Here is a 12,131-nt window from a genome sequence, read left to right on the forward strand (position 1 = left end):
CAGGTCTTTGAACATAACCAGGATATATCACATAGTAACCTAGTAAAAACAAGATATATTCAGTTTGCTGACTCCCTTGTCCTTATATTGCAGATAACCTCCCGTAGTCTAACGCCGAGGATCGGAACCTTCCCACCGTCCCAACATGGATGTGGCAATTAATTCATCGGGGGTAGCATCATCTATAGACCTTCACACGGAGATTCCTGTGTCACTAATCACCATGGAAACATTCCGTTGTCGGAACTGTTCCCTGATTAATCAATCCACAGAGAGGGCTTCTGACGTTTCTAAAACCGGAATTGTGGTGGACGTATATCCGGAGTTTATTGGTTATGCTTACACCATCCAGAGCGTCATCATAGGTATTGTGCTCTTCTCTCTCATCATTCTCACGGTGGCTGGAAATATCATTGTACTTTTAGCCGTATTTTCTAACCGGAAGTTAAGGACGGTATCTAATATGTTTATTGTATCATTGAGCCTGACTGATCTATTTGTGGGAACAATAGTCATGATGCCTGCTGCACTTAACGAAATATTTGACCAATGGATACTAGCTCGAGAGTTTTGTTCGATATGGGTGTCGTTCGATGTTATGTTAACCAGTGCCTCCATACTGAATGTTTGTTTGATAAGCATTGACCGATATATTGCCATTATGACTCCACTAAGGTACCGGACACTGATGACAAACCGGCGGGCTATACTCATGCTTTGTGTCGCGTGGGGAATATCCATACTTTCTTCATTCGTCCCAGTAGAAAACGGACTACACAATCCAGAAATGGCGACACTAGAAAACTTGACGATATTCAGTGAACAACCTCAGTGTATATTTATAGTGAGTTTCCCATACGCGGTTATTGCCGGATCTGTGACAATACTGCTCCCCATTATTGTAGCCCTGACTCTTTACTGGAGGGTGTCGAAGGAGGCCAAACGCCAGGCTTTCCTCGTCGGCAGCCTCATCACGGCGGGTAACGTTCTGCTCGGACAGCACGTTGCCTCCAAACACATCCGGGAACCCTTCACTAGAAAAGCAACAGTGACTCTTGGCATCATTGTAGGTGCTTTTGTGGTGACATGGACGCCTTTTTTAATTGCCAACAACATCGACGCATATTTTCAAGTGATTCCACCGAAAGTTTTCACGGCGTTTGTGTGGTTAGGGTACTGTAACAGTCTAATTAATCCGATCATTTATCCTTTATTCATGAGAGATTTCCGTAAAGTCTATAAATCTATGTTTACTAAGTGTTGTCCATATGTAAGAAAGATAAAATCTCTGAGAAAGGACAGAGTGTATAGATGCATTCCTTCCCCGAAATGTCAACAACGTGCAGGTGCAATATAAATAGTTTAACAGATGTACTGCACGTATATGTAATAGTTATGACAGCTCCATATCACTACGCCAGTATTTACCACTAGGGCAGGGGATTCCGGTTGTTACAGAGGTGCCATTAATTCATATTCGCGTGTGAATGTTTTCGTTACTTGACTGATAAAGCTTTTCGCTTAGCGATATAAAACGACCAAGTTTTAGCTGATATATATGTTGTTTACAAATATAATTTATATTTTTTTATTGTAATATCTCTTCAATAGCGACATTTTGCACGTCACAAAAACACTCTCTTTGTGCAGTATGATCGTATTTTGTTGACTTTTGTTTTGTAGTTAGTCGGAGTGAGCTGTAAGTATCACAGACTAAAGTCATTGTATGATATAGAACAAACGTGAGGCTATATGCTACCTTATACGTAAAATCTTCAGAACTTGGAGCGGGCTAGATTTTCTAACAATCCTCGTATGTATTATTAGGGTGCTGCCAGGGTTGGGCACTACATGGGGTCACCACGCATAAAGTGTTTCAAAAACTAAGTGAGTTTCCTTCACACTTTTATATGAGAAATAAATTTAATTTGTATTAACTTGTAATTATTAATCATCAGAGTGATATGAATTGGTGTCTTAATATGTCACAGTTAGGGACCATATAGTTTTTGGAATTCTATATTAAAGAACTTTGTATCCTGAAGTCTGCCTGTCAGAGTAAGGTAACATGCATCAGCCTCTAGGACATGGTGTGGTAAAATGTCCCTTCGACCTTTATGTCAAAGTAAGACAACATGTAACCTGAGGCTTCTACATCTCAGTAAGACATTATAAAGTGTGAAGTCTCCGTGTAATAGAAAACCAATATAACAGTCATAAATTTAGACTCAAATATTCATGATAGAATTGTGATATCGACTTCGGTTATTATAAATATTGTTAGTCGTTATGCGATTATCAAAATATCCATATGCTTATTCATTTTGCTAGTTTACTCTGAGTGTCTTGATCCTGAACAGGGCAGGCCATGTGCTAGAAAAAATATTCTCTCTACAAAACTGTTTTCAGGCATAATTCCTACTCCACGTAAGAAAGATCTATTTAAAGTGCCACGTTTATTGTGGTTTTTTTCCTACGTTTGTTACGAGTTGTTACGAGACAGATGACTTGATTCCATAACTTGAGTTTTAATAAAAAAAAATCTGATTGATTTATTAAGTTCAATACATTGACACGCGAATACTTCTTTATAGGTTAACGATTAGATAATATGTTTATATCAGAATCATTGACGACTCAAAATATTTCACACAGCAATCAGTTTAAAGGGTAAAAAAACGGGAATATGTCACACAGCAATCAGTAAAGGAAAAAAACCGGGAATATATCACACAGCAATCAGTAAAGGTTAAAAAACCGGGAATATTTCACACAACAATCAGTTTAAAGGGTAAAAACCGGGAATATTTCACACAACAATCAGTTTAAAGGGTAAAGAAAACGGGAATATTTCACACAAGAATCAGTTTAAAGGGTAAAAAAGCGTGAATATTTCACACAACAATCAGTTTAAAGGGTAAAAAAAACGGGAATATTTCACACAACAATCAGTTTAAAGAGTAAAAAACGGGAATATTTCACACAACAATCAGTTTAAAGGGTAAAATAACGGGAATATTTCTATGCGCGAGAATGTTCACTCTTACAGTGTCATGTGGTGAGGCCTATAACTCGCTTAAATGAGAACGTTTAAAGTAAATGATAATTATAAGCTACAACATATCACTCGCGAAAATGTACTGAAATGTTTTCTTCTCGAGTGATCTAATTCGGACCAGATTAAGCTACGTGTGCCTGCTAAACGATATGATGACTGCAGTATAATGTTTGTGATAGCGTTAGATATTATTGGCCCGTCACCTCTTCTGATCCCGCTGTATCACGGGTTTTAAATGAGCTCGTTTTGTTGGTAAATAGGCTACACAATGTGGTATATTTCGTGTTACTCGCCAAATTATGTACCTCATTTCACGCATTATTAATTACACGGGCAAGTTTGACACTAACCATTTATATTTTAGCTACTGCAAATATTCATTAAAATTACGAAAGGTGTTCTTAAATACATTTTGTATATTATTATTAGCAGACACGATCCGATTTTGTGATTCTTGTGGTAAAGAGCCAAATAATTTTTCAACTAGGATGTCATTTTTGTTAATGACTTACATTCTGTCAAAAGTTTTTGATAATATGCCAGTGTTTTATTAATGCTTTTTCTGGCCTCGTTAATGCGAGGCGGTCAAAACGTGCGCGTGTTACATGTTAGAGGTCGGATTGGGTCAAGGACAAACAAGCATGATTTCATCCAAATTAGTTCTGTGATAAGGTTTGTGTGGCATATGTGGGAGGAATGCGTGTTTGGATGTGAGAGAGATGATGCGGTGTGAATTTGTGATTAAATTCTGTATAAGGCAAAATTGTTTGTATTAATTGCGTGTAAAAACAATATGAGGTCATATCGACCATTCAGGTCTATAAAGTCCAAAAAATGGAAATCCTTGGATGTCTAAAGAGGTCAGAAACATGTTTATCATTTATTGTTCTTATCCATCCTTTAATTAGCAAAATCCTTTTAACGTTATTCATTATATACAATTGTAGAGATTAGAAATGAAATCTCAAGGATAAGGTAAAGGGTTGAAATGGTCAAGTAGGATTAGGTATTCAGTTGAATCTGCTAAACACAAAACTCTAATAAATTAAGGTACTTGAAAAAAAACTGTAATGGACCACTGTGAATAGGTTAACTTTTACGAAAACACGTGTCAGGGGTTGTCCTTCACATTCACCTGGGCTTTAAGGTCGCGAAAGAGTCAACTACAGATGTGTAGTCCTTATTTGGCACGTGCCCGACACCCATCGACAATTAACGGGACAACAATATCGTGTTAGATTAACGTCATTGTTGTTTTTCTACTTGCCGTTCTTGATTTCGCACGTCATCTGTGTTTGATTTAAATACTTATTTTCTGAAGATTCAAATGGTTTTGAAATCAATTGAGATAAATGGGTAATCTCTTAAATGTCTTAATAACTGAAGAACAGGTACTCCCCCATCAGCTTACATGTAACAGCAGTAACTACATTGTAATAAGCAACTAAACGTTAAAAGCTGTGACGTAACTGTTTCTGAACTTGATTTGATTGATCGACCCGTTGTCGATAAAAACACACTTATAAGACATCCTTATATAACTGTCTTGATTGTAATTCGCTGAACGAAAATCCGAGGTTCGGGTCACGCCAAGGTGTGGTGGTAGACACAGTCTGCTAAAGAACATAATTGCCGAAATCAAATTATCTGCGCACAAAAATCCTATTAAGGATAACAGCAAAAACCGCCGTCTCGCTGGAGTCATTAGCAGGTGTAGGAGGCGGACACCGCAGCGTAGTCTCTAAATATAGATCTGTGGATAGCTAACCTTTGGGATTACCCCCATATTGCCAGTCTATTTTGGTAAAGTGATGTTAAGGGCTATTCGCAGTAATACCATCATCACCCGGATCATTTGTCTGGCGATCATTTAGATGAAATACCTTGCGAAATATCGGTTATTGTGTAGGAGAGATCAAGTCTGTTAAATAAATGTTGTTTTTTTTAGTTTGTTTATTTCATGTCACCATGGTTACTTATTTTTTCTTTATTCAAAATACGTGGTGTAAAATTATTTTAGGCATAAGCTTAAGGGAAGAGTTAAAGTATTTACCTTATCAATAGCATTTGTTTTCTATGTAACTGTAGATCTTACATGGAATGTTATGAACTAAATTTAACACGCTTCAAATCTTTTTTTGAAATTGAATTTATCTTAATTGGAATTGAAACTAATTGGGGTTTTTTTATTACAGGAATCGTTCGTAGAGAATTGATAACCTGGTATCAAGATAAATATAAGATATTGTTTTAAAATACAAGAAGTCTGAAAGTAAACAAAATTCAACCTTTTTCAAAATTAATTTCGAATCTGTTTGGGTGACAGTTTGGCGCTGACTCAGCAGTTTAGGTGCGTACCCTCACCCCAATGTTACCAGTATTACAGGTATGTACTACCATTACAGGCATAGTCCAGTAAAGTGTGTACACTGTTTACCTTACCGGCTAGGGACAGTTAAACGCCTGTGGACATGACATTAACTATTGTGACAAAGGAGGCAATTGTTTACTCCAGAATGGAAGTTTTTAGGCCAAGTATGACTTTGTAAATCTCCAAAACCTATAAACGACTCGGTGTGTTGATACTTCTCTAATGCGAGTCTTGTATTAATCCTCAAATAAAAACATCAATTTAGACTCTCGTGTAATATTAGCTCTGAGTAAGCCATAACCACGGGGCAGTTTTTAAAATTTTGACCGTTGTCCCAAGATATTTAAAACACAGTATGTTGATTCAGATATTTCCTTTTAAACTTTATCAAATGATGGAATCTTCTACATAATTACATTTAAAGTCAATAGTGTAAATATTTACAAAACAGCAAATGCGTTCTTATATACAGTTACATTGTCATCGCCTAGTAATTCAGTTAAAGACATAACACACCACAGGATTATGACAGAACATCGTATAGTGTAAACAAAACTGGAGTGACAATATGTATCACTCGTCTACATAATGAAATAAAATCTAGGATATCCTTCAGAAGTTTACAAAAGTCTTATTAAATATAATCTTTGAGCCACGTTGAAAGGTATTTTGCCTAAGTATTGTATTTTTACTACATGGGTACTTTAATATGATGGTACACTGAAATGACGTCATTGAAAGCAAAAACCTCATTATACTTAACATTTTGATTATCTTGAGTTTGCAAAAAAACTCATATAAAGAAAAAAAATCTGTTTTGATCAACTTATGCTTGACAATAGCTGAACTATACCCGTTAATACATTGTCCTGTTGGCCCAGACACTAGACCTAAAGGAACATTAATATTTACCCTCTGTTTCCACAGGAGAAAGCATTACTGTATAACCCAGCAAAATTAAGTAAAGGTTTTGTTAACTTCCCCGACATTGAACCGCCAACTAATGATAAATAATTTCGTCGGGCGGACAATGTTTGGGTTACATGTATAAATAGTTGTATAAGCAATCCAACCATGTATACGATCTATGTTTATTTGACGGGAAAAGGAAAAGGTCGTATAATATACACATGAACTATTTATACAATGCAATAATCAACATGTCACGCGAGGCACAGGATGACATTAAATGTCCAACACACAGCTGTACTAATAAACATATAGACATATAAGCGACACAAAACAGCTCATCAATTGACAATAGTGTTATTTATTAAATAAATGTTATTTGATATGAGTTCGGATTATATCATAGTTGGACGCTCTGCTATTTTTTATATCAAATTTTGTTAAAAAAAAACAAAAGTGCGAATGACATAATGAATGATTGAAGGGTGATTGAATATAGTATGCTTTACACAAACTAGTTAAACGATGTTTGGTTGGCTTTGAAATCATCACAAACAGAGAATAAGTGTGTGGTATGTGTGTTATCTAACATGACTGTGCTATAAGCAATACTTTTTTTAACCTGTTGTCACGACGAATGGAGTGAAGATGATGCTATATTTGTGCTGTGTTAATGATGCCGATCTAAGAGAAATGTTGATGTAATGTTGTGATCATGAGGAATTGTTCTAGTCTTTCATTTTGCTGTACTGGCGTCCATACATACAAACGTCCCTACCCTAGTGTATCACGTGTTACCTTAACGTTATAATGATGTTGTTATTCACGATACAAAAGGAAAAAATGACAAAAATACAATAAAATATCACAATATCATAAGTGTGTCTGTTTTTTGTTTTTTTTTAATTCAAATGGAAGATGTTTACAAACATTGTATAAGCAAGGTTTTTCGTCTGTGTCTCAACACAATATATATACATTATATCTGCAATGAGAACACAAAAGCAAAAATAATAATGATAACGATGCACAGATAAGCCTTATGATTGTAAATTATAATTCGCATTTTGTCCATAGTGATCATTCATATAATCAGCAAATGTATACACACTTTACAAATCACATTGTGAACGTTCTGACATCGAAACAGCCGAAATTGTTTCAAGGTGAATAGCACAGAAAAGTTTTAATGTATTGGCGCTACTAGAATATATTTTTTAATGTCGTTTTCTATAAAAGTGTTTCATACAAAAATACATCTGGTAAGATATATTTGGCATTTGGAGTACCGAAAAAATACCCATGTGGTCTGGCAGTTGACCCTCTTTTCCTTTTAACGTTCGATCGGGGAATCAAACCAAATCACCTTGGTAAAAGGCGAGTGCACTATCCAGTGTACCATCCCGCCACCCAACAAGGGAAATAACACTAAGCTAGGAACACTCAGTAAAATACAGTATCTGTATAACCATGTATACATAATGTGATAACCCCGTATACACTATGTAATAACCCTGTATATAATATCTGATAACCCTGTATATACTATATGATACCCTGCATACACTATGTGATATCCATGTATACAATATCTTAACTGACTGTATAACTATCTGATAACCCTGTATACACTATCTGATCAATCGGTACACACTAATTGATAACCCTATATATATTATCTGATACATGTAGACCCTGTATACACTTTCTGATGACCGTGTATTCAAAATCTATTAATCATGTACATACTATCTGATAACCCTGTATACACATCCTGAAAAATCTGTATTCCCTATCTGATAACCCTGTATACGTAAGCTGATAACCCTGAGTGTATACATGATCTAATAACAATGTATACACTATCTGATAAACTTGTATATACTAAGTGATAACCTTGTATATACTATCTGATAACACTGTATATAATATCTGATAACTATTTATACATTATATGATAACCCTGTATACAAAATCTGATAACCTGTATACACGTTCTGATGACCCTGTATACACTTTCTGATAACCCTGTTTATACTTTCTGATAACCATGTTTATACTTTCTAATAACCCTGTATATACTATCTGATAACCCTGAATACACTATCTGCTTACCATGTATACATTTTCTGATAACCATGAATACACTAAGAGATAACCCTGTATACAGTATATAAATATTCTTTTATACAGTATGCAACAAGCCATGAAGACATTATGTGTTATCCCGGTATACTGAATCTACAACTTCATTATAGAATGTCAAGTTCATGTATCTATGATAATAGTATTAATAAAACCTATGAATAGCATTGGAGTAGTCTTTATATAGTAAGTAAAAGCATTCTGTGTACAGTATATACTAACTGACTGTACACGATTTTAAATATAATATCGTAAACATTAATAAGCAGAAATCAAACGGAACAGTTGATTTCATCAAATCATTTTGCAGTGTTTAAAACACAATATAATGCAATACCAACATTAATATGCCTTAAGTAGTCTCAGTGTTAATATACCTGATATGATGATCGAGGAAACCTTCAAACGGTTCCTTAACACCCATTGTCATCTGGTTATTGTAATTAATTTAAACAGTTAAACTTCATCCATTGTATGAAATGTGATATCTGAATATCGATATCAGTACAATAAGCATTTTGTCAGTAACTTACATAAATGGAGAATGATATCACTCGTGACAGAATTATATATCTAAATGTAACAACAGTTTTTATTTTCATATGAAGACATTTTGTTCTCCAGGACTATCGAGCATATGGAATGTAGCAATGCTTTATAAACAACGTACATCTGAGGAACTGTTTCTTCTTTTATAATCAACTGTCTAATTGCGTTCCTAGTATAAATTCAATTTGATAAATAGATGATGTTCCCAGATCAATTTAACTGGAAATAATGTTGATCAATTATCAACAAATGGAAACTTTATAATATCGAAGTATTTCCACAAGAGACGCGTTATCACGTTATAGTGACATTTGTGTCAATAACATTGCAGTTTATGACATAAAATGTTAAAGATAGAGTCATGATTGATTATGATGATGCATATTCAATTCGTATGCTGTATTGGTTTTATGAATAATCTGCCCCATAATCTCTATTTATATCAGATGTGATAAAGAATTTGACCTTGATAACTTCGAAAGTCATCAAAAGTCAGATTTCCGAAACAAAAATAATACTTGATATCTAATACTAGCTCAACCTAAAGAACAGTCAATACCATTTCCAATTGCGCGTCGTCAGAATAAATACATTGTCCAATATAAATTCTATTAGAATAATTGACCACCTACAGCTTCACTTAAAACCAAATGTGCAATACCTTCTTAGTCTCCGACCGCCAATAATTAAACAACAGGATATCGTGTAGGCGTTCACGTGCTTTCAGGAAATGATGGTGTTTAAATGGGAATGGTCTTCTCTATCTGCGACTGTCCACAATCCAACTTACCTGTAATGCTTTTTATACTTCCAAGTGTTAATTAATGGGGGAAACATCTAAACAATAATTACGCCTTTTACACTTTTAACTCCATTTAAAACGTTTTCATCTTCTTTCGACGTGAATGTTGAACTTTTTAAACCAAAGAAAACATCACTACGTCATCCTGAAGAAGGTAATCAAAGTAGCAAACATAACGTACACGCATTTACTATTGTCTGATATTGCATGGTAAAACTAATAACAAATGAAAAGTAGGTTGTGTATACAAACATGACCAAGACAGCAATAGTTATGACGTGATTTTGATGTAAGATTAGATACCGCTCATTGTACGATACTAAGTGTGAGTTTTAAGCAATTCTTTTCCTGTGAAACATTGAACATAAGGATCTGTGAAAGCTGTCTCGGTGAATCCTTGCTGAACCCCATTAACCCTAGCCCACAGACAGCTGATTGAGTATATTCTAACATACGAAATGGTATCTGGACTTGATCTCATTTGTTATCAATTATTGGCAAACACATTGTTTACAGATTTGTTTACTCATGCCGTTCACTCCCTTAAAAAATGGTAATGCAAAGTCAATTCTTTAAACGTCGGCACTATTTACAGCCTCTCAGTTTAGCAGCGTATTGACGGCTTTTGTACATTTTCTTTAGGTATTCGACAGTAGTACTTCTGTTTAAACCATATTTTGAAAACGAAAGCATAGTTTTGAACAATTTTAAACAGGAAGTATCTCATATTTACCACGAAACCTTTAAACTTGTTAAGAATTACTACTCGATGTCCAGCGATCTTCCTTACTTCTCAAAATTGTAATGGCTATTTCTTTTACAGCATAAACCATTTTAAATATTAATCCAATACGGCCGTATATGTCGTTAATAAATTGGTCACCATGAAGAGATTCATTAAAAGCAGACAGGACTAAGTATTAAAATGATGATTTCCAATGCTTTTCAGTTATAACTTAAGCTCTTATTTATAAATTTTGAAAATGATTAACTATGGTAAGCCTTGCCCCGTATGCTGAAATATTGATTTATATTCAGGCTTTTTCATAGTCACTCTACATAAACTATATGCGATATAAAATATGGGCCCAGATAAAGGTTTGATGAAGGCGTTACATTATTATCAATCTCGGCCTTTCGATTATCTTTGCTCCTTAATCGACCACATCCATGATGTGTAGTTTGTACATATTTGATAAAACTGAAGCATGTGCTGATAAGCCTTTCAGTTTCACCTTACTATGGCAGACACATTGCATCGAAGGAAGTCATTGCATAGACATTTGTTGATATGGAATATTATCTTTGTTCAAAGATTATTCTTTTGTTAAACAATTTTGTCAAATACCCAAATCTAACAGAAATAAATTCCATGTGGGTATGCTTTTACTCTTATTCATACCTTGGTTAAGAACTCGTGCATAATCAATTGAGTTTTTTCCTTTTGTTTTGTTTAGGGGACTTTGAAGAAACCAGAATGAGACCTACTGTATCTAACTACATGTGTATCATAAAAGGCGACTAATGTGCGGCCCCGCAGAACCGGCAGCTTTCCTCAGTTTCTTTTACAAAGAGAACATGAAAGAGACAAAAACCGATCTGCTGACCCCATTGCAACACGTGGGATCCTTCTCGTTTTCTACCTTTCCTGTCTGTTTGATTTCTTGCCTACTTTCCCTTCCGGTGCTGTCTCCCTGGACAACCGTCCCCGTGTAACATTGGATATTGTGAGGACGTTAATCTTCAAACAAACATTAAACTTGTATAAGCATTCAAGCAAATAAAGCGAACACTAGAAACAAATAACGGTAAAAGTAGGAAACAAATAAAGTTTATAGTAGAGAAAAGAAACATCTTTTAGCAGAGCGTAGCCGCATACGACCATGTAGTGAAGTGGGATGAGAGGTCTATCATTGACCTTAACTTGCACATGCAATTAGATAAACAAGCATACCAAAATGAAATACCAAAGTAGGAGATGGCAATCAGATAGATCATCTGTCATCTTGTTTAATTAAATTACTAGCATCGAGCCATGCCGATTGGTATAAAGCCACCTTTTATGTAAAGCCTTTCATCAATTTTAAGCTTATCACTGTACATTATTCAAAAGATTGTTAATCACTACGATCGCCTTGTCTATTTGTCTCTCTGCATTTATGATGCTTTCTTTAAGTATCAAAGTTGAATTCGAATTTGGGCTGTGTATTGAAGATGAAGTATATCCTATTCTCAGTTACAGGATGACCGACTGATAGTAATATAACTCTTATGTGAACAAATTTGAACACCCCCCC

General features: G+C 35.0%; 1 protein-coding gene across 3 annotated transcripts in view; it reads left to right on the forward strand.

Moving 5' to 3' along the window:
* Positions 1–7,203, forward strand: part of LOC110460851 (5-hydroxytryptamine receptor 6-like) — a 61,184-nt gene extending 53,981 nt beyond the window's left edge. For all 3 annotated transcript variants that reach the window (XM_021514053.1, XM_021514061.1, XM_021514045.1), the window contains exon 2: positions 94–7,203. In XM_021514053.1, coding sequence (XP_021369728.1) covers positions 146–1,357 — 1,212 coding nt within the window. In that variant the 5' untranslated portion in view covers positions 94–145 and the 3' untranslated portion in view covers positions 1,358–7,203. The remainder of the gene's footprint in view (positions 1–93) is intronic.
* Positions 7,204–12,131: the final 4,928 nt, after the last annotated feature.

This window comes from Mizuhopecten yessoensis, unplaced genomic scaffold (genome assembly GCF_002113885.1).
Source record: "Mizuhopecten yessoensis strain PY_sf001 unplaced genomic scaffold, ASM211388v2 scaffold1379, whole genome shotgun sequence".
In the NCBI taxonomy this organism is placed as follows: domain Eukaryota; kingdom Metazoa; phylum Mollusca; class Bivalvia; order Pectinida; family Pectinidae; genus Mizuhopecten; species Mizuhopecten yessoensis.